The following is a 24,985-nucleotide window of genomic DNA, read 5'->3' on the forward strand; positions in this document are numbered from 1 at the left end:
ATGAAAAGAAACTACAATAAAGCTCTAAATTCTCATGCCCTTTCATATATTTTCAATATTTCATTGCTTTCTAAAACCAAGTAAGTTCTGTAGTTTCATTTTTTTAACTTGTGCTTTGGGTCTTAATACATTTGATATGTGAAATAGTCGCTTGACAATGCGTCTCAAAGAAAGCATTTTCGTCTTTTTGCATACTGAACCACAAGTTTATAAATACTAATAATATATTAACCTGGACGTATCTAAGCCTCTTAAACCCTTAAAGACCCGACTATCTATCCTTACACATCTTGTATATTTGGAAGGGGGTGTCATTTTGAAGTTTCGGAACTGATCCTCGACAAGTCTGAAAGCTTCGACTATTGTAGAAATAGGTTGTATAAAAAAAATGTCCCTCAATTTGTTTTGATACATAATATGTAGTTGTTATTCTTAGCAAAGAATTTGTGACAAGGAGAGTTGTCAACATACAAAAGAAGGGAATTTTCTTGGCCGCATTTTTTTTAACAATAGTTTTGCAGAATCTAGACAAATATGTCTTAGAATAGAGTAAGTTTGTGAACCTACATTGATGAACTAAGTTTTCTTGCTTAGACGTTAAAGTTATCCCTTTTTTTCTTCTTCAGCAGGTTCTTAACAATCTATTTGTTGTTCATATGTTACCTGCCAGAATTTTGGGACATCTGTTACTGCAATGTGTGAGTAGGTTCAAACCCAAGCTAGGTATTTTTTTTAGTCATAATGAACAAAAAAAAAGTTTAATCAGGGTTTAATTTACACCTATCATAGGTTTGAACGACGACGTTCAAATTGTTAATTAACACTTTTAGTAGTTTATTTGTATTTTCTTCCAAAGTATATAAGAAGACAATTATCAATTACTGGAAACCAGGTGGAGCAGCTAGCCTCTTGTAATCAGTTTTTTCCAAATTAACCAAAGGTCGTAATTGGTCAGCAAATGTTTTCATGTCTTCACCAACAGCTTTGTCTTGGCCATGTGCCAATACGCTCAGTTCTACCAAGTAAGATGATGAAAATGGTGTACCTGCGCTAGTCTCTATACCATCACCTGCCTTTGAAATGTTAGGCTGAAAAAGAGAACAGATAGGGCATACATACAATAATCAATAAAATAAACACTGAATAAAACTTAAAAAAATGACAAAAAAGATATCCATACTTTAATACAAGATATTTTTTTATGAAACATTTTTTAAGGTTTCAGATAACCCGAACTAGAGTTCCTCGAGACACTTAAATAGAACTATGGACAGTTCATATTTGATGACTGTGTGGGGAGGGTTGTTAGGTATTCAAGATTTCAGCGATAGCAGGGACGTATGAATAGATGAAGTTCCTCATTTCTTTTATTACTGCCCCCCCCCCCGAAAAAAATTCCTGTGTATCTTCAAGGGCAGTAGTAGTTCGAAAGTTATTATGAAGTTTTGTTTTTATGAAACTCATCCTTATAGCCTCCTCCCTCACAGTCAGCAACATAATTTGTCGAGTACTCCAATTCGTTTTCACTACAGAACAATTAATTTAATTTATGTTAATATACTTTTTAGTTTATAATTTTAATACATAAATTGGAATTTAAATTTATATTAGATTAATTTAAAACAAATTACAGAAAATATTTGATCTAGCGAACTCCTTGTGCTTCTTGCAGGAAAGGTTTCTTGAGGTATTTGAAGAAGGCCAAACCGGCTATTTAGGAATGCTTCTCTATTATCTGGTTGTTTGTTACCATTCTTGTTAATTGTTTACTTGCTCACATGTTCCAATACTTACTCTGTATTATCTGGTATCTATTCAAGTAATAAATCTATAATCTTCGCACATCATATCTAGGTGTCATAGTTATTGCCTTATTTCGAGCGCCTAAAAAGTTTTCCTTATGCAAACATATGGTCATTCATAATAGTCAAAAAACCAGGAACATGTTTTTCATGTCTTCGCTCTCTTTTAAATTTATGTCATGCAACATTTTGACCTAGCGCCTCCAATACGCCGATTCGGAGGCATTTTTAAAATAAACAATAGCTTATTTAGATCATTTTAATTCTCAGCAAATTTCTAATTTGAAACAAATTTAGGGATCATGTTTGCTCAGTAGGATAGGTGCCGACTTCCTTTATTCTTTTTCAAAGATCAGGGCTTTCACTAAAGTACCAAATGCCCTCAATTCCTAACAAATATACTCTGTGGAACTTGATTTATTATTGAATTTTTAAAAGGAGTGTAAAAAAAAAATATTGTCAAGTTTAACATCAAAGTAGAGTCTCTATTTGTCCTCTCCTTGGTCTTTGTTCTTATTGTATTGTTCCGTTGGGTGTTCTCCAATCTACCCGTTATCTGACACTTCATCTTCTCTTATTCGTGTTTTTCTTTTCTCGCTTTAATTACATTTTTCCTCTTTCTAAAAAATCTGTATTAATGATGGTATTTCATTTTTGAGATTGTTTTTATTTGTTTTCAGTCTTGGATCCCCCCCCTGGTTTTCTCAGGCTCTGGTTCCTACTGGGGAAATATTAATTTTTTGTTTGTTTTAACTATATGTGTTTACCCCCCTTGTATTTGATGTATTATGTTCTAATTCATTTCTAAGCTTCCTTTTAGGTTTCAAATCAATTTTGTTGTACGAAAGTGACCATAATTTAAATCATAATTACACCAAGGTGTCAGCAAACTGTGCAGTCAGTCAAAGAAGGGGAAACAGAGTTGTAGCACAAACTACAGTAGTTTATAAGTTCCTTAATTTTTTTTTTGTTAAAAAATAGCTTTTATTTTGTAAATTTTGTTTCTGTATCTTGGTTGTCGATCTTGGTTCTCCCCCCCCTCCCGTTTTCTCGAGCCCTGGTCCCTACTTAGGAAATACTTAGTATTTGTATATTTTAAATTTATGTGTTTATTCTCATTGGATTTGATTTATTATGTTCTAATTCGTTTCTAAGCTTCCTTTTATGTTTCGAGTCAATTTTGTTCCACGAAAGTGATCATAGTTTAAATCATAATTATACCTAGGTGTCAACAAACTGTACAGTCAGTCAACGAAGGGGAAACGGAGTTGTAGAACAAACCACAGTAATTTATGTGTTCCTTCCAAAGGTAACTGCAAAAATAAAAAGAGGAACTTCCTCTTGATGAGCTATAGGGGTCATCTTCTGTCATAAGGGGTCATCTATGACAGGGGTCATCTAAAAACTGTAGCTGTCATAAAAAAGGGTTTAATGGAAAAATCAATCGTTGACAATAATAACCGAGGCAAAATCAGTTTCTAATGTATGTGTGGCACCATGCAGAACAGGTACGGAATACCGAAAAGAAGAGCCATGCACTGGTCCAAGAATCATTGTAATTAGGCAGCAAAAGGGCCGGATGGAACCACAAATTTCCAAAAAGAGTATTTCAAACACTCCCAGAAAACATATGATGATACTGATGACAAGAGTACATCTCTGGTGCGAAATTCCGTCAAACGAATTAGTTTCAATTAAATGTTGCGTACTTTTATTTTTGTTAAAGTGCGTCAAATATATTTATGAAGAGTCTAAATATTGTAAATTATCGTAATAATTAGAGGTGAAAACTACAAAACTCATTTGAGTTAATAGGCCACATGTCAAATACAGAAAAGAAGACACTTTTCGGTAACTTAAGTTAGTTCCTCGGTGCCTATTTCTAGCCCCTTAGCAGTGGCGCCAATTTACGAAAATTAGTTGAAAGCAAAAATACTTATTCTTTTTGGGGGGGAGGGAGCAATTTTTTTTATTTTTCAACGAAAGCACCCAGAAAAAGCCAGTTTGAAAGTAGTGAAAAAGGATATTTTTCAAAAGGGGGGTCCTGGGGAGAGGGCCAATGTCCCTAACCAATCGACGCCACTAACTAAGTTACCCATTCTTCCAAAACCAAACAAACTACTAATGTCTTAAAAAAAAAAAAAAAAAAAATCAAGACATTTTGGAATGGATGGAAAAGCCTTGTTAACTACATGTTAAACACATCGATCCATGTTGGTAAATTAAATAAAAAAAACTAATTTTTTTAGCTGAAAGTAAGGAGCGACATTAAAACTTAAAACGAACAGAAATTACTCCGTATATGAAATGGGTTGTCCCCTCTGCAATCCCTCGCTCTTTACGCTAAAGCTTTTAATTGTTTTAAAAAGTAGAATTGTGGCAAAGAGTCAAACTTCAGCGTAAAGAGCGAGGGATTGCGGAGGGGACAACCCATTTCATATACGGAGTAATTTCTGTTCGTTTTAAGTTTTAATGTCGCTCCTTACTTTCAGCTAAAAAAAATTAGTTTTTTTTATTTAATTTCTGAACGTTTTTGAATTAATGCATGTTTGGTTTTGGCTCTCCGCACATGAATTATTAAAATGAAACTTGTATATTAATTCTTTTTTTGGCTAAATGGCGTTCTCTTAGTTTTGACCAGACGATTTTGAGAAATAAGGGGTGGAGAAGGAGGCCTAGTTGCCCTCCAATTTTTCGGTTACTTAAAAAGGCAACTAGAACTTTTCATTTTTAATGAACGTTTTTATTAGAAAAAAATACACGTAACTTAAGAATTAACATACGTAACAAACTTTCATAACCTTATATTTTTATTATGTATACGAGGGGGTTTGTACCCTCGTTAATACCTCGCTCTTTACACTAAATCGTAAGTTTTGTCCCAATTCTTTAAGAATGACCCCTGAATCAGAAAGGCCGTAGAATAAATAGTTGAAATTACTAAAATTACTTTAGCCTAAAGAGCAAGGTATTTATCTCCTCCTAAATACCTCGCTCTTTATGCTAAAGTATTTTTAGAACCCCTCATATACGTAATTATCTCTGTTCGTTTTAAGTTTCAATGCTACTTCTTCCTTTCATTTGAAAAAACGTTTTCATGTTTATTTTTCATTGTTTTCTTATAGTAATGCTAGAGAACCCTGCCCCCTTTTCATTGAATTTTTCTTCCCCCATGACAGATTCCTCCAAGGAAAGATCCTCCAACATAGCCCCCTCCCCTCAGCCCCACCCCCAAACAAAATAAAATCCCCCTGAAAACGTCTGTACACTTCCCAATAACCATTACTATATGTAAACACTGGTCAAAGTTTGTAACTTGCAGCCCCTCCCCCAGGGATTGTGGGGGAGTAAGTCATCCCCAAAGACATAGTTATTATGGTTTTCGACTATGCTGAACAAAATGGCTATCTCAAAATTTTGATCCGTTGACTTTGGGAAAAAAACGAGCGTGGGAGGGGGCCTAGATGCCCTCCAATTTTTTGGTCACTTAAAAAGGGCACTAGAACTTTTCATTTCCGTTAGAATGAACCCTCTTGCGATATTCTAGGACCACTTGGTCGATACGATGACCCCTGGGAAAAAAAAACAAAAAAAAAAAAAAACAAAAAAAAAAAAAAACAAATAAACACGCACCCGTGATTTGTCTTCTGGCAAAAAATACAAAATTCCACATTTTTGTAGATAGGAGCTTGAAACTTCTATAATAGGGTTCTCTGATACGCTGAATCTGATGGTGTCATTTTCGTTAAGATCCTACGACGTTTAGGGGGTGTTTCTCCCTGTTTTCTTAAATAAGACAAATTTTCTCAGGCTCGTAACTTTTGATGGGTAAGACTAAACTTGATGAAACTTATATATTTAAAATCAGCATTAAAATGCGATTCTTTTGTTGTAGCCATTGATATCAAAATTCAATTTTTTAGAGTTTTGGTTACTATTGAGCCGGGTCGCTCCTTACTACAGTTCGTTACCACGAACTGTTTGATACTGTTTACACGTTGATGTTTGGTTGGTGTTGGTTTAGTATGAAGAACTTTTTACAGGTCTGAAAGTTTTCGTTGACTTAGGCCTTCCATTAGATAGGGAGGTATGCACGCTATAATTTGTAATTGGCACACAGAGAAAAGCTGTAAGTTATGTTCCAAAAATTATTGTGTGTTGATGACGTTGAACCGTTTCCAGCGAAAGCTACAGTCTGGGTATCGTTTGGAAACCCAGAAAATACTACCAGAAGCAGAAATTACTACCAGAACTTGGACTATTTGGGAGTAATAAACTCGCTATACTCATGTATGGATATGAGCCATAGAGCCTTTCAAAGAATGCAGATAGACGATTACTTAGCTTAAAAAACAATTGTCAACGTTGTTGACTTGCAGTTCGACATAGTGACCAATTCCCATATAGGGACCAATACTGAACAGCCACTGGTGACCAGCGAGGCTAGAATAAGGAGATGGATATCCTGGAGGAAGTGGTCCGCATGAAGAAAGGACGCCTACCCCACGATATATGGAGTTGGACTCTACATGGTCTTGTAAGAAGGGGAAGACAGCGCAACACACTAGGTCGGCCCCTGGAGAAAGAGTTAACAAGTCTTTACCCTGAATGAGCTCTGTTCCCTGTTCTGACTCTGGTCTCTGGCATAGTCGGCTGAACTGGAGGTCTTTTGTTGGTGCCTTATGCACCTCTAGGCGTTGTATGACCCTAGTCTAAGTAAGTGAGTAATAAACAAATAACAATAACTCAATAAAAGATTTAAATAGATAATAAGGATTCAGAAAATAATTGACTGACGATTAAACAGTAAAATTCCAAAACGCAAGGTTAATTTCTCTTTTTTGATTCAAAGAAGATGATGAAATCTCAATTCGTGCGCTACGCTAGAAAAATGTCAATGAGAAAATCCTTATAATTTGCATTTAAGCTCATATTGAACATTTTAATCAGGGTCGCATCCAGGATTTTTTAGGGGGCGGATGTACAAAGTATTTTAGTAGGATGGGGGGGGGGGTTTACAAACAAAACCTTTTCAAAACGTATCAAAATTTGCTTCTATTCTATTTGCTACGTTTTTACAAGTCGGGAAAACATTTCGGGGGGGTGGGGGGTTCAAACCCCCTGGATAAGGCCTTAAATTTAATCAATCTAATAAACTCATTAACTGAGTGTTTAGTGAGGCAAATTATAAATTTTTCGTTAAGTCATTGGTGATGATCAATATTCTTTAATTAAGGTAATGCTAACAGAAAAACTAGCTCAATCCTTCAGAAACAAATTTCTCTCGAGAAGAAGTCTTCTGGGGAAATTGATAATGTTTTGTAATTACAATTAGAGTTCTCAGGATGATGCTGAAGAAAAATAAATTCCAAAGGAGTGATTCTATATTTAATAGAGTGAACTGTAAATAAAAAGAATACTGAAAAAAACAAATAGCAGTCATCTCAAGCAGCGACGCACGCAGGAGGGCTTTACACTCAGGGAATCTTGATTTTTTTATTTTAATTTTCGGGAACTTTAATTCAGATTATGAAATAAAGCTTGTTATTTTCATCATTGACCTCCCCTCCCCCCGAAAAAATCCCAAGCATGTGCCTAATCTTAGATTGTAAGACAATTGAGTGTGCAATGGGACGTATCCAGAAATTTGATTCCTATGAAAATAGCCATTTTGGGGGTTCTTCCAGAGCTATTAAATAACATATAAGCGGGTATTATTTATACAATTTTTTGTATTTTCATAGGCACAGCCTTTCCTGTGCTACTGTGCCCATTTAATATAAAACCATTGTCTCAATAAAGACTTGGAATATAATTCTTTAAACCCTAATGATTTGAACCGTTCAGAAGCCAATTTTATAAATTCCACGAAAAGTACACAAAAACAAGAGTCCTCACACATTTTTAGCGTAAGACCTTGTTTTTTGATTATTTTTATGAATGTTTAAATGTAGGCATCGATCACGAATTTTAACACTAAAATCTAGATCAGATACTCTAAACAAAATAGCAACGTAAAAGGAATCCAAAAGCCATAATAACAATAGAAGTATTTCAATTTATTGTCGAAATATTCAACTGTTCAAATGTCGAAATCATGGGAACTCCAATGTAGATATAGGTTATTTTCAATTTCCTGAAGGTGTGCCACTTTCCACTATTACTGTCCCCTTTTGTTCTCATATATAATTTATACCTTTTTCTAGTTTTTGAGATGATTGAATAGTTTTTTCTTTAATGTGACGTCACTTACCTTGCGTTTTCCAGGGTTGTAAGGTTTAACTTATCCAGACTGTTTTAAGTACCCATCCCCTTAGCCTCTGAATTTTTCCATGTTGCTCAAGATGGGGGACTGTAATTCTCCTATAGGAGTTTTGGCTATGATAATTCTAATGATAAGTTTTTAAGTTAATTCTAATGTTAAGTTTTCGATAATTCTAAATTTCATTTTGGCTCGACACCATTATCATGGGGCTTATCTTGGCCACTTGTCATAAATTTTGTTTCCGCAATAAATGTGAATCAACTTCAAATGGCGATTCTTTTTTACTTGACAGTTTCTTTCTTCATTATGCTTTTAAATTTTTGGTTACTATGGGCTAGAGTTTGTTCTTTGTAAGATTGCACCTAACGCTGCAACCATGATGATAACCCTGATATGTTTCAACATACTAACTGGAATTTCGACATTAAACAGAGCATTGTTCAAACAACCGCCATAATCTTCACACTTGACATACGTTCAAAACTCTATAAGGCTTTTGCTAAGAAGTCTCCAAGGGGAAAAAACACAAATTCAGTTTCAAAAACATATTTTACACGTCTAAAGGGATCATGAGAGATTCCTAAGGGATCTAAGATTCTAAATATATAAGGATCCCTGAATGACCCAAGCTACAAGTTACTATCATGTGACAAATTGACCTAAAACTTAAAAGAATGAAATGGAAATTTTAATCCGAGCGCTGGAGTAGGGGAAAATTTCAATGGGAGAATATAAAAGTACTTCTTCTAAAAATATACATGGTCTTCCTTATAATTCAGGTCGTTACGGATTTGACCATGACTGGCTGTTTTTAGAGATGGGTTCCATATAGTTTTTGTTTAATTGTTTTGTGACATATCTGGAGTATAATAGCAGATAACCTACAGCTCATAATTATCAGCAACTAATTGTTGAATCAAGGGATACTCAGGACTGTCTGGAAATCGTTTAGTCCAGCAATCTGCGCCCTTTATTTCATTACCGTAGGAGAGCTTGAATCGCTTTCTTCTAATTATACGCAATAAAATATTTTGTCTATTTCAAGAAAAATTTAAAGCAATTTTTTGCTATTCTACGCAGAACATGTCATTAATTCTTCTGATGTGAAACACTTGTATTTGAAGAAAAAACTTAGGAGGGTATAATTTGAAGAAGTATTGGAAATGGTTATGACGGGAGCTCCCAGTCCAGAGAAATAATTTACATAATTAAAAGAATAATCTTGCCCGAAGACCAAATTGTAGCTAGGAAAAATATACAGAAAACACGTAAAATTTAAAAGCCAAAAACATATAGCCTATAGGAAACTTCATTCCGATTTATTGTAAAAAAAAAGTCCCTATCCCTAGTGTTACATTACCAAAAAGCGTCCAAAATATTATAATTAATTCTTAAAAAACAAAAATTACAGATGTGGGAGCTTAGGCATAACTTTTTTAAATTTAAAGTACCTTCTGAGTACCAATTGGGTTTTCTTCTTAGTGATGATTTAACTCAGGTCAGGAGAGCGTTGCCAGGTGGCGGATAGAGGGATATCCTAGAAATATATAGGGTGCCTCTGTGTGGAAGGAAGCGCGGAACAATAGGTGCCTAGTCCTTAGGAGTCCACCATTAAAGTTAAGCCACCCTCACCAGAAGGGTCAAAAATACAGACGGAACGAACTCTGCGAGTTGACGAAGAAGAGTGGCTTAATGCTGTAATGAGTAATAATAAAAAAAAAATACCATTGTAAACGTTGATTAAAAAACCAAAGAATAAATATTACCAAACACGAGGCACCCGTCAAGCCTTCTGATTTGTTCTTGAATATAAACATGTATGAATCCCAATTTGTCACCATGTCGGAACTGTAGAGTTACAGAGGAATCGCTGACCGGTCTACTGCACATGTACCCCTGCAGTGGTGTAAGACAACCATACTCCCAATTCCCAAAAACAGGTTCTAAGAAAGAATGTGAAAACTACCGATCTATCAGCCTGAAAAGCCACCTAAATAGAATCCTGATCAGGGGCCTCCGCCGCAGAATTCAAGCAATCACCACTTCAGTTACTAGCAAATATCAAGCAAGCTTTCGTCGCGGACGATTTACTATCGACCAAATCTTTGCTGTACATCAACCGATCGAGTAGTTCATCGTTTTTATTATAAACACATATATCAGCTGCTTCCTGACTTTCAGTCAGCCTTTGGCCTGGTATGTAGGAGAGTGTTGTGGCATATTATAAATCATAACGACGTCCCAGATAGAACCGTCAGAGAACACATTGAACCAGTTCAAATCCCCTTAGCGACTACCAATCTAATGAATTGTTAACAACCTGTTGTGTCCAGCAATGATTTGTCCTTTCTCCATACCTATTCAACCTAATACTAAATCCTATCCTCTAATACCTGCTGACTATGGAGCCGAAAGGTACCATACCTTCTTTGGCTAAGTTCAAGTTTACTTTACTTAAAAATTGCCTTGGTTGGGGGTAATGAGTTTTCAGGGGGGGTACATCCCCCGGCTCCTCGCAACGAGTACCTATGCTTGTATACAAATTGTTGTGGGGTAGAATTTGCTATGAATAAAAGTGATAAATTGTGTCTTTTTCTTCAAAGCGATGTTCAGGAATCTAAATTAAAATTACTTTTCGCACAATGAATCTCATACCCTATGTTTAATTCTTCTCATATTATTACGGTGAATAGAAGAATGAAAATATTGTTGAGATCTGCCGATAAATTACATGCAATAAAAAACCCTTATGGAAAAGACACATCGCAAAGAGAAACTCTGAAATGTTCCTTTCCACACCAGATAAAATGGCAAAATTACATCTTCAATAGCCAAACAGAAAGAAACTAGAAGAACACTTAGAACCATTTGCGTAATTAAATACTGGAGAGTATGACTAAAATAGAAAATCCTTTTAAGCCTCCGAACATTTCTGGCTTTGAAAGAAGGGAAATAGGAAAAATAAACAACTCTCTCCCCTCAGATTATAAATGGAACTAGATTTCTGAACCAATTTAATACCCCGAGTTATTTTCATGACAAAGAGGTGATATTTAATGTCAATAAAAATGGTACAATAACATAGTTAAAAATTGACAAAAATCAAAATATTTTGAAAGGAATTGCACTGTCAAATACTGGAACACCTCCAGCGCCAAGGCCCCGTGAATTCGTACAACAGCCTCAGGGGTCACAGTAACTGAGGGGTCATAGTAAATAAGGGGTCACAGTTCCGGAGCAGCACAACCTACTAATCCCTGGCAAATTTATCCCTTACAGAGGTGCAAGCAAGAACGGACACCGCAAACTATAAAGATAGCTGCTGGCCAGGTTCTGTTATGAGAATTCCACCTTGTTTAGAGACAATAATCCCTTTAAAGTTCCTTTCTTCCCCAGAGATTGAAATATGTACAGTTGTACATTACATATGTACATTACAATATGTAAATATGTACAGGTTGTAAAAAGGTACAGCTATGAGTCGATCTCTTTGCTGAATAATGTTTGATTTAGATTTAACGCTCCCTTCTGCTTATAACAATTAGTTAACCCCTCCCCAATTCCTCCACTGCCATAAAGGTTGAATCAACCTTCAAATCACAAATGACATAACTAGGACACTAATTGCTGACTAGGTAGGTTGAGATCTGGAAAACCTTTCTGTTTGTTAGCAAGAGGGGAAATTTGAACCCCCCTCCCCATATATCCCACCCCCAGAATTACTTCTTAAAAACTTTAGTTAAGATCCGACAACCCCTTAGGGTAAATACCATGCAGACAAGATTCTTTTTTTTCACAGTGAAGCAACAAGGTAAATCGAAACACATTCCAGTCAACGAAAGTTGTGTATCTATAATATCTCGTGTATGACTTGGGGGAGTTATTTGAATCTTTCAGGGAGTGTTGGAGGAGGATCAAGGGTATTTGGGATTGTCTGCTGGGTGAGGGTTTGAAGGGGCCGAAAAAAATTTGTTTCCAAAATATTGGTTCCCTCGAAAATGGACCATTATTATTTCTTTTTAAGTTTGGAACTTGCATTAGAAAGCTACCCTAATCAGAAAAAAGCTGCATACTCCTAAAAAGCATGAAGCATAAATCCTCAGCAATAGATTTATGGAAATGGCAAGAGGCTTTGGCTTCCAAAGTACCCTCTTAGTGTTCCAAAAACTCGCAAAACGATTAACGCGAAACAATAAAGGGCGATTAGAGCGATGGGGCCCAACCGGGTCCCGCGGTACCATTAAATGAACAAAAGATTAAGGATTTGAAATTTTAAGCAAATTGTTTTTGACGATAATGTATAAATTATGATTTATTAAAATAATAAATGACTTTTTAGATGACCAAAAAATTGGAGGGCACCTAGGCCCCCTCCAACGCTAATTATTTTCCCAAAGTCATCGGACCAAATTCTGAGGTAGCCATTTTATTCAACGCAATCAAAAAACCTTACAACTATGTCTTTGGGGACGACTTACTCCCCCACAATCCTCGTGGGAGGGGCCAAAAGTTACAAACTTTAACCAGTGGAAGTGTACAGACGTTTACACGGGGGATTTTTAGGTTGGGGGGATTGAGAAGAGGGGGTATGTTGGGGGAACTATCCTTGGAGGAATTTGTCATGGGGGAAGAAAAGTTTCATGAAGGGAGCGCAGGATTTTCTAGCATTATAAAAAAAAACAATGTAAAATTAACATTTTTCAAAAACGTTAAAAAAAAACGTTTAAAAAAGAACGATTCAAAAACGTTCAGAAATTAAATAAAAAACAAGTTTTTCTTTAACGGAAAGTAAGGAGCGACATTAAAACTTAAAACGAACAGAAATTACTTCGTATATGAAAGAGGCTGCTTCCTCATCAACCCCCCGCTCTTTACGCTAAAGTTTTTATCTGTTTTAAAAAGTCAGAAAGTCAGTTTACTGTTTTTTAGAAAGAATCAAACTTTAGCGTAAAGAGCGGGGCGTTGATGAGGAAGCAGGCCCTTTCATATACGAAGTAATATCTGTTCGTTTTTAATGTCGCTCCTTACTTACCGTTAAAAAAACTTGTTTTTTTTATTTAATTGTAGTAAAGAACGACATCTAGCCCATGTTATCTAAAATAATCTATTGACAAGATAACTTGAGATCCGGGTTGCAGCGGTAGCTAGCAAGCTAGTAAGAGACGATCACGTCAAATATTAAGAAATATAATAACCCAAAACTCCTCAAAATAGTCAGACCAAAACAAAAAGTACACTATTAGATCTGCCTTGTCTGAAACCCCTTATATAGGAAACTTACCGTCCCTTGGCTTGAACAATATGTAAATACGTTAACAAGGGCAGCGACATGGCAGTTTTTGACTTGCAGTCCAAAAACGTTGATGAAGTCGTACAATATCAAGCTGGAAGATACGTAAGCAGTAATGAAGCTGTGTAGCGAATTCTTTTATTTCCGATACATGAACGAAATCCAGCTGTTGTTCACTTAGCATACATATGTAAATACGTTAACAAAGGCACCGACTTGGCAATTTTTGGCTTTCAGTCCGAAATCAGTGATATCGATGAAGTCGTACAATATCTGGCACGGAGATACATAAGCAGTAATGAAGCTGTGTGGCGTATTCTTTCATTTCTGATACATGAACGAAGCCCAGCTGTTGTTCACTTAGCGGTACATTTACAGAATGTTCAACATGTTTATTTTTCGGATGCCAACGTGCAAAAATGAGCCCTGAATCCACCGGCTACAACGTTAACTGCTTTCTTCGCGTTATGTCAAAATGATTCTTTTGCAAAAACAAAAATGCTGTATTCTGAAGTGCCTACGTATTACACGTGGAATGCTAATAAGAAATCATTTGAACGTCGAAAACGGGCAAGTCAGTCGACAGCCAACCTAGCATCTTCAAAGAAACCACGATAGGAAGACTCTACACCATTCACCCCAATCAAGAAAAATGCTTCTTTCTCCGCCTGCTTTTGGTGAATGTACCCAGCCCGACGTCCTTTGAGCATTTGAGAACTGTAAACGGGACTATACATGACACTTACCGTAGTGCATGCCAAGCTCGAAATTTATTGGAGAACGACCAACAATGGGATAACTGCATCAACGACGCGTGCGACACGTCAACTCCAAGTCAAATTTGTGCATTGTTTGGAATCATATTGACAACTTGGTCTCCTTCATCTCCTACAAAGTTATGGGAGAAATACAAATCGCAAATGGTCTAGGGTATACTCCACAGAATACGGTTTGAGAATGACCTTGGATTTTACAACATAAATTTATGACTGCACATATGTATAGCAAACAAACTTCTCAAGGATTTGGGAATGCCTTCACCTAATCGTACTGCTGCTATTTCTACATGTGTAGAATTGGATCGTGAACAAAGTTACAACACGATTGATCTATTGACGTATATACAAACAAATATTTCTAAGTTAACGTCTGAACAAAAAGGCATTCATGATCAGATAATGCATTGTGTCGATAACGAAGTTGGAGAAATCTTCTTCTTGGATGTGCCAGGAGGTACTGGTAAAACGTGTCTAATAAGATTGATTCTGGCATCAATTCGATCCTAAAGTGACATAGCGTTGGCCCTTGCGTCGTCCGCCATAGCCGCAACGTTGCCGCCTGGTGGGAGAACTGCTCATTACGCTTTGAAATTGCCTTTGAATATGCAATCGACAGAAACAGCCCTGTGGTGGTGCAGTGGATTTGACCTTAGCTTGGTAATACGGGACCCAGAGATCGAATCACGCTGCAGGAATGCACTGCAGGGCCGACGCAGGGACCATAGTAGTCAAGAAGCGTAGTTAATTCTTAAATAATAATCGACAGAAACTCCCACGTGCAGCATTTCCAAATCATCTGAGATGGGTAAAGCATTGCAGCAATGCAAACTTATTGTTTGGGACGAGTGCACAATGGCACACAAAAAATCGCTCGAGGCTCTTGATCGATCGTTGCAAGATTTGCGAGGAAATTCCAAACCCTTTGGCAGCACATTAATATTGCTTGCAGGAGATTTCAGGCAAACATTACCTGTTATTCCTAGATCGAAACCTGCGGACGAAATGAATGTATGTTTGCCTCAAAAATTCTAATTTATGGGCACACGTAAAGACATTAAAATTAACTATAAATATGCGTGTCTGATTGCAAAACGATCACTCTGGTGAAATATTTCCAGATCAATTGCTGGCAATTGGAAACGGAAAGCTCCCAGTTGACTCAATTCTAGGAAGTATACAATTGCCTCCTTAATAATATAATTTAGTGACGTCAAAAAATGATTTGGTTGAAAAGGTATTTCCGAATATTCTAACCAATTATAAAAATCATAAATGGCTAAGTGAACAAGCGATTCTGGACGCCAAGAACAAAGACGTCCACGAAATCAATAATATTATTCTGACCAAGATTCGAGACCAGGGAGTCATTTACAAGTCAGTCAACACAGTTCTGGAATCAAATGAAGCAGCTAACTATCCATCAGAATTTTTGAATTCGCTGGATCTACCAGGGTTTCCACCACACATGCTACAACTAAAAATAGGCGTACCAATAATACTGTTTCGAAATATTAAACCACCAAAGCTCTGCAACGGCACGCGACTTGCCTTAAAAAAAACAAAAAAAAACAATGGGAAACGTAATAAAGGCAACAATATTGACAGGGCCTTTTGAGGGCGAGGCTGTTCTCATTCCTCACATTTCCAAGATTCCAACGGATCTACCTTTTCAATTTAAAAGAGTGCATTAACAAATTTATTATCAGGTCTTATGTGTAACTTATCATGTGGTGATTTTAATGAGCTAGACCAAAAGTGGCTTAGCGCTGCTCTTAGTCTTGACCAGGTAGTCAAGTCACCTACACGCAGTGATAAAACCCTAGACTTGATTTTTACCAACATTGAAGATTACTACTGTGCCCCGAAAATAGCCCCTCCATTAGGGGCAAGTGACCATCTATGCATCTTTTGGACCCCTTTATCATCCTTTCCCCCTAAACCATTGATCAGTTATTCATATAGACCCATTACTGACGAGAAGATTGCCCATTTCAAACTAAAACTTAGCTCCAAATCCTGGGCCAATATCCTATGTCTTACCAATGGTGATGAAATGGCTTCAAAGTTTTCAGCTGAACTTTTCCAGTTATACTGTGACACCTTTCCAGTGAAAAAAGTCAATTACAAATCCAATTGTAAACCATGGATAAATAAAAAAAATTTGTGCCTAATAAATGAACGTGATAGACTCTTTAAGGAAGGATTTTTCCAGGAATCTCGAAAACTTCGAAACATTGTTATCAGTGAAATTCGTAAAGCAAGAAAAGAGCATGGTGCTCACGTGCTCAATAAGTTACTGTATGCTAACCCTAAGAATTTCCACAAATGTATCCAAGATCTCATGGGAAAGGTCTCTTCTAAGTTTCTCTTACTGGATAGTAATGGCAACCCAGTGACTGCAGACATCATAAACGATTATTTTACTTCAACTTGTAAAACTCACCCGCCACTCCAAAATATGCCGGCCAACAGTGCAGTGAGTGACATTCCTGTGATTGGAATACATCAGACCCAGCTTAAACTCGAAAATCTTGATACAAATAAGTCAGTATACCCAGGTGATATCCCTACCAAATTGATTGTGAAATGTGCCCATTATTTAAGTGTACCTCCAACTGCAATTTTTAACCAATGTTTTGTAGATGGTATTTTTCCAGTGTGTTTTAAAGGAGCTATTATATCACCTATACCGAAAAACAAGACCCCAAAAGTCCCCTCTGACTTAAGACCAATATCAAAAACCTCTATTTTCTCTAAAATTTTTGAAAGTTTTATTTACAATTTCCTCTTTGACGATATTCAAGATAAAATTAACCCAAATCAGTTTGGCTTTAGGCCGAATCATAGCACCACCCATTGTTTATGTTATATACTTGACACTGTTTTCAAACATCTTGAGTTAAGTAGTTCCTACGTTGAGGCTGTTTTTGCTGATATTAGTAAAGCCTTTGACAACTTGGATCATCAGACAGTTATTGATAATGTAAGGGCTTTAGGTGTCAGAGATTTTGTTTTACGTATAGTAGCTAGTTTTTTATCTGGTCGTGAGCAATGTGTAGTCCTCCCTAACGGAGATTCATCAGGTTTTACCTCGATTTTCTGTGGAGCACGCCAAGGGACTAAATTGGGTCCTTTAGCATTCTTAATTGTTTGTAACAATGTTTTTACCAAATTTTGATAACACTTTTAAATTTGCGGATGATTTGACATTACTTAACCTTTGTCAAACCTCAAACACTTTGGGCGTTAAACCTGACTCACTCATTAACAACTTAAAGAATGATCTTGCCAATGTTAAACTCAATCTGAGCATACCGAAAAACAGTTTAATGCTATTCTCCTTTTTAGAAAATATACCCCCAATCAATAATTACCTTTGCATCCCAAATTTAAACATGGTTAAGCTACTTGGTGTGCACTTGGACAATGACCTTAAATGGAAATCTCACTCTTTTCACTTATTTAAAACAGGTGGTTTTCTCCTTAGATCTTTCTCCCTTCTTAAACGGTTCTCCATATCAATCCAGAATCTTAAAATAATTTATTGTTCTTATATAAGACCTTGTCTTGAATATGTTTGTCCTATCTGGCACCCTGTGTTGACCAATGCCCAATGTTCTAAAATTGAAAGCATTCAAAAAAGAACTATAAAAATTATACTGGGGACGTCCTATACTACTTATGATGAAGGTTTGGCTAGACTTGAACTCACTACATTGGAATCACGACGTCACTTTCTTACCATGAACTTCGGGCACAAGTGCCTTAGTTCTGACTATCATCGACGTCTTCTTCCCCCCTTCAAAGAAAACCGCCCAATCTTTCCCAATACAAGACTTAATACTCGTAGAGCTCCAAATACTCAACTTGACTTGTGTCCCCAAATGTTGACAATGAGGTACAAAAACTCTTTCGTTCCCTATTTTGTTTCGCATTTTAATTGATTTAACTTTGTAACTATGTTTATCCCTTAACATTTATTTTATCATTGTAATTGTAATTGTTCTGACGTGCTTATGCTAGCTTGTGTGCTATTTTAGCCAATAAATCATATTCTATTCTATTCCCGTCATTACCGTGATTCCAACGGATCTGCCTTTTCAATTTAAAAGATTGCAATTCCCAATTCAATTTTTTCCCATGGACAATTGTATGTTGCTTGTTCGAGGGTCGGTAAACCTGACAATCTATTTATATGCACAAACAATGGGACATCGAAGAATGTTGTATATTCGCAAGTTTTACGTAGTTAATTTATAGTATATATGTATATCTATCTATCTATCTATCTATATAAAAATAAGTTGAATGTATGCATGTTTGTTTGTTTATAAAAGAGAGTTTACATACGACGTCATTATAAGTATATGAGGCTTTGTATATAACGTCATTATAAGACGACATTACAGACCGGGACACAAATGACGACCAGGACACCGGGACACAGGGAATATATATGACGACCGGGACATTCAAAGAGGAATTACAGACCGTGACACCGGGGCACAAATGACGACCGGGACACAGGGAATATAAATCACGACCGGGACACAGGGACACAACTACAACGGGGACGCCAGGGAGGCACAGGGGGGATATATAAATGAGACCGGGACACTGGGAATATTCGATTAGCAATCACCATCAACAAAGCTCAAGGGCAATCATTAGAAAATTGCGGTATAGATCTGGATACAGATTGTTTTTCCATGGACAATTATATGCTGCATGTTCAAGAGTCGGTAAACCTGACAATCTATTTATATACACAGGCAATGGGACAGCGAAGAATGTTGTATATTCGCAAGTTTTACGAAGTTAAAACATATATATATCTATCTATATTCACAGGTGGGACATAGGGACACAACTACAATGGCGCGTAACTAATATGGCACGTAACAATTTAAGCGCGCGGGGGCTTGGGGGGGCGAAGCGCCCCTACCAACTAGGTGTTGGGGTGGCGCGAAGCACCACCCCAACAGCTAGTCTTCTATATATATAAAAATAAGTTGTCTGTGTGTGTGTGTGTGTGTGTATGTCGAGTGACGTCATGTTTGTGTGTCGACTGACGTCATGTTTGTCGACTGATGTCATTATAAGGATTGAGCTGTATGCGTCATGAAGTTGTTTGTCGACTGACGTCATTTTTGTCAACTGATGAAATTACATACCGGGACACAAATGACGACCGGGACACAGGGAATATAAATGACGACCGGGAACCTCAAAGAGTAATTAAAGACTGGGACACCCGGACACAAATCTCGACCGGGACACAGGGACACAACTACAACGGGGACGCCGGGGGCACAGGCGGGATATATAAATGACGACCGGGACACAGGGATTGTTCGAATAGAAATTACAGACCGGGACACCGGGACACAAATGACGACCGGGACACCGGAACACAGGGAATATAAATGACGACCGGGAGACTCAAAGAGAAATTACAAACTGGGACACCGGGAAACAAATGACGACCGGGACACAGGGAACATAAATGACGACCGGGACACAGGGACACATCATTAGAATAATGAGGTATAGATCTGAATACGGATTGTTTTTCCCATGGACAATTATATGTTGCATGTTCAAGAGTCAGTAAACCTGACAATCTATTTATATGCAACATATATATATATATATATATATATATATATATATATATATATATATATATATATATATATATATATATATATATATATATATATTTGTTGCATATAAATAGATATAAAATATATATATATATATATATATATATATATATATATATATATATATATATATATATATATATATATATATATCTATTCACAGGTGGGACACAGGGACACAACTACAATGGCGCGTAACGACTTACGCGCGCGGGGGGGGGGGGGCGAAGCGCCCCACCAACTAGGTGTTGGGGTGGCGCGAAGCGCCACCCCAACAGCTAGTATATATCTATATATATAAAATAAGTTGTCTGTCTGTGTGTCTGTCTGTCTGCCAGGTGACGTCATGTTTCTGTGTTGACTGACGTCATGAAGTTAGTTGTCGTCATTTTTGCTTTGACGGTGATACAACATTAACAGCTTTTTTCCGCTTTGCAAAAATGATTCTTTTGCAAAAAAACTGCTGTATACTGAAGTGCCTTCGTATTACACGTGGAATACTAAAAATAAAGTATTTGAGCTTCGAAAACAAGGTAAGTCAGTCGACGGCCAACCTACCATCTTCAAAGATACCACGATAGGAAGACTCTACACCGTTCACCCCAATCAACATGAATGCTTCTTTCTACGCCTGCTTTTGGTGAATGTACCCGGTCCGACATCCTTTGCAACATTGCTGCCTGGTGGAAGAACTGCTCATTCCGCTTTGAAATTGCCTCTGAATTTGCATTCTACAGAAACTCCCACGTGCAATATTTCCAAATCATCTGGGATGGGTAAAGTATTGCAGCAATGCAAACTTATTATTTGGGATGAGTGCACAATGGCACACAAAAAATCGCTCGAGGCTCTGGATCAATGCTTGAAAGATTTGAGAGGGAAGTCGAAACCCTTTGGCAGCACATTAATATTGCTTGCGGGAGATTTCAGGCAAACATTACCTATAATACCTAGATCAACTCCTGCAGACGAAATGAATGCTTGCCTGAAAAATTCTAATTTATGGGCACACGTAAAAATATTAAAATTAACTACAAATATGCGTGTCCGATTGCAAAACGATGACTCTGGTCAAACATTTTTAGATCAATTGCTGACAATTGGAAACGGAAAGCTCCCAGTAGACTCAATTTCAGGACGTATACAACTACCTGCCGATTTCTGTAATTTAGTGACGTCCAAAAATGAATTGATTGAAAAAGTATTTCCGAATATTCTAAAAAATTATAAAAATAATAAATGGCTAAGTGAAAGAGCGATTCTCGCACCCAAAAATATAGACGTCCACGAAATCAACAATATTGTTTTGACCAAGATTCGAGACCAGGCAGTCCTTTACAAGTCAGTCGACACAGTTTTGGAACCAAATGAAGCGGTTAATTATCCATCTGAATTTTTAAATTCCATAGATCCTTCAGGGTTTCCACCACACGTGCTACAACTAAAAATAGGCGTACCCATAATACTTTTAAGAAATATCAACCCACCAAAGCTTTGCAATGGCACGCGACTTGCCGTAAAAAAAACAATGGAAAACCTAATAGAGGCCACAATCTTGACAGGGCCTTATGAGGGTGAGGCTGTTCTTATTCCTCGCATTCCCATGATTCCAACGGATCTGCTTTTCAATTTAAAAGATTGCAATTCCCAATTCGATTAGTATTTGCAATCACCATTAACAAAGCTCAAGGTCAATCATTAGAAAAATGTGGTATAGATCTTAATACTGATTGTTTTTCCCATGGACAATTGTACGTTGCATGTTCGAGGGTCGGTAAACTTGACAATGTATTTATATGCAGCGACAATTGGACAGCGAAGAATGTTGTATATTCGCAAGTTTTACGCAGTTAATTTGTATTGTATCTATCTATCTATCTATCTATATAGAAATATGACGTCAAAAATATGACGTGCATATGACGTCATTATTAGTACATACGGCTTTGTATATGCACAGACAATGGGAAAGCCAAGAATGTTGTTTATTCGCAATTTTTACGTAGTTTGAAACACATATATAAATCTATCTATATTCACAGGTGGGACACAGGGACACAACTACAATGGCGCATAACTAATATGGCGCGTAACGACTTACGCGCGCGGGGGGCTTGGGGGGCGCGAAGCGCCCCACCAACTAGGTGTTGGGGTGGCGCGAAGCGCCACCCCAACAGCTAGTATATATATATATATATATATATATATATATATATATATATATATATATATATATATATATATAACAGCTAGTATATATATATATATATAACCTTAAAAAAAGAAAACTAAAAGTTTGAAGCTTAGTAGAAAATTGGTGTTAAATATCGGAATTGCTTCAATAATCAAACATCTTTGAAATGACTGAAGCATTAAGACATGTCAGTATGAAAAACTCATCGAGATGTAGACCCAAAATACGAAAATTTATTTTATGTTATAAATGATAATTCATTGGAATAAAAGAGTTTTTTTTTGCTGACCACTTGAACAACTAACAAATCTACAACCTGAACCGTCATTTAAAACTAGACCAATAAGGGCTGCTAAAGCAAAGGGCATTGGCAATTTGTCTGAAGTAATGAAAATCAAAAATGAAAAAGAAAGAAAAATAGGGTTAGAAGATGTGATAGTGGAGTCAAAACTTGTCAAAATTGAAAATGATAGTTAAGATAATTGGGTTTGGGATTTTGACATAGATAAGACTTTGTTTAAAAATAAAGTTTCAGCAATATGCATTTCATAATGACAAGAAAAAGTTGGGGATAAAGTCGAAGTTCAACGTTTTATAAAAGTTCCAAGCGATGAAATAGCTATAAATAACGACTTTAGGGTTTATAAGGACGACAGCCAAGGTCCTGATACTGCATCAGCCTCTGTTTAAAAAATAAAGGTTCGGCGTTCAAACTAGACCAATATTGGCAGCTAAAGCAAAGGGCATTGGCAAATTGTCTAAAGTAATGAAAATTCAAAATGAAGAAGAAAAAAGACTGGGGTAAGAAGATAAGCGATAGTGGAATCAAAACTTTTCAAAATTGAAAATGATAGTTAAGATAATTCGGTTTAGATTTTGACATAGATAAGGTCATGAATGCTTGCCCTGAATTTGTTTACAAATAAAGTTTTAGCGATATGTATTTCATAATGACAAAAGACAAGTCGGGGCAAAAGTCCAGTTTAAGCATTTTACAAAAATTCCAAGCGATGAAATAGCTATAAATAACGACATCTATAGTTTATAAGGATGTTAGCCAAGAACCTGATATTGCATCAGCCTCTGTTAAAAAAATAAAGGTTTGTCGTTATGTTTTTCATAATGACAAAAGACAAGCCAAGGCAAAAGTTAAAAGTAAAATAACAAAAAAAAAAAAAAAAATACAAAATGGCTAATTCTAATTTAAGGTCATTCCAAATGTTTAAAAGGTTGATTGATGAAAATGAAGCATAGATAAATATGGCTAGAAAACAACTGAAAGTGAGAATACAAAACAGCTAAAGAAAAGGGCATGAAACAAACGACAGCGAAAATCCATTGAATTAAAAACGAAATTTTGATCAGTAATCTGTGGTTGGAAACTGGAAAAGACGTATTTGTGATCTCTAACGTCTTAAGAAATTAAATGACATGATGTCCGAATCTAAACTGCTAAAGCAAAAGGCGTGGAAAGAACCATGCGAGATATAATATATATATATATATATATATATATAAAGTCCATATTGTTTCACATCAGTGGTAACTTATTTATTAGCTGTATCTTGCTAGTAGAGTCCGAAACTAGAAATATTTGCAATGTTGTACATTAAAATAAACAAGGAAAGAAATCGTGTTTTATTTCACGCGAAAATATCATAAGGTGTTTCTCTGCAGTTGAACTCTAAAGTTTTTATTCGACTTCTGCAACTGTTTTATCCTCAGTGTCACGCTAAGGTTTATGACATGGAACAAACGACTGCATAAAATTGCAGTAAAGCCCCTCTAGTTTTCTCCCTTTTTGAAATCTCTTGAGACTATTTTTCTTTCAGGATTTTCGTTTTTGTATGCTAGTAACCATGCATGAATACAAGCAGTATATATATATATATATATATATATATATATATATATATATATATATATATATATATATATATATATATATATATATGTAAGTTTTTTACTGTTTTCAGAGTCAAGAGAAAGAGTAAACTTTAGCGTAAAGAGCGGGGCGTTGAGGAGGAAAACCCCTTTCATATACGGAGTAATTTCTGTTCGTTTTAAGTTTTAATGTCGCTCCTTACTTTCAGTTAAAAAAACTTGTTTTTTTATTTAATCTTTCTTTAAGAGTCGAAGTTTTATGTTTAGCACATTTTTTCCCCTGGCAATTTCAAAATGAAATCAAATCTATTTTTTAATTTAATTTTTTAATTAAATTTATTTTTTAATTCTGACCTATCAGGGTTGGACCGTTTGTCAGCCCTTTCCGTGGCATTATTTCAGCGCATTACAGGGGACTAAAGGTACATTTTACCAAACCTTGGAAATATGGAAAGTGTATCTGATTTAACCTACGCTTCATACTTTTTTAGTTATTCCAAGTTAATGGCACACAGCCACTTAAAAACCATTTGTCAGGTTTGTCCGTAGTATTATTTGAACCCATTGTGAGAGTATAAAAATACACTTCTGATAAATCTTGACAATTATTTGCTCGCAAATTTGAAGTCAAATCTGACATGGCCCTCATATTTTTTATTTATGGCGTAAAATTTATGGCATTCAGACCATTTGTCGGATTTGTCAGTAGCTTTAGTCTAAATAGCGACGAAGACCACACTGCCTTTCCATAACAAACAAATAGAAAGCAGAAACAATAGGGAAAATCTTTTCAAGACAGTGGAAATCAATTCTGCGAAAATTTCCACTGTCTTGAAAAGATTTTCCCTATTGTTTCTACTTTGTATTTGTTAGCTTTAGACTAAGCCATTGCTCTGGACTGCGAGGATATTTTCCCATATTTTGATATTTTTTTCTTGCAATTTAGAAAATGAACCCCGATTTAACCAGACCCTCATATTTTTTAGTTATGACATATCGTTTATGGCATAAAAACCAGTTATAAAGCATTTGACAGATATTTCTGTAGCATCATTTAAACCAATTGCGAGAGGGTAATTAGTTATCGCTTACAATTATTTATGGT

At 36.2% G+C, this 24,985-nt stretch overlaps 1 protein-coding gene across 5 annotated transcripts in view; it reads right to left on the reverse strand.

Moving 5' to 3' along the window:
• Positions 1 to 824: 824 nt before the first annotated feature.
• LOC136031032 (mediator of RNA polymerase II transcription subunit 18-like) overlaps positions 825 to 24,985 on the reverse strand; it is a 301,962-nt gene continuing 277,801 nt past the window's right edge. For all 5 annotated transcript variants that reach the window (XM_065710220.1, XM_065710218.1, XM_065710219.1 and 2 more), the window contains one exon: positions 825 to 1,088. In XM_065710220.1, coding sequence (XP_065566292.1) covers positions 879 to 1,088 — 210 coding nt within the window. In that variant the 3' untranslated portion in view covers positions 825 to 878. The remainder of the gene's footprint in view (positions 1,089 to 24,985) is intronic.

The sequence above is a fragment of the Artemia franciscana genome, chromosome 9, assembly GCF_032884065.1.
Source record: "Artemia franciscana chromosome 9, ASM3288406v1, whole genome shotgun sequence".
NCBI classification, from domain to species: domain Eukaryota; kingdom Metazoa; phylum Arthropoda; class Branchiopoda; order Anostraca; family Artemiidae; genus Artemia; species Artemia franciscana.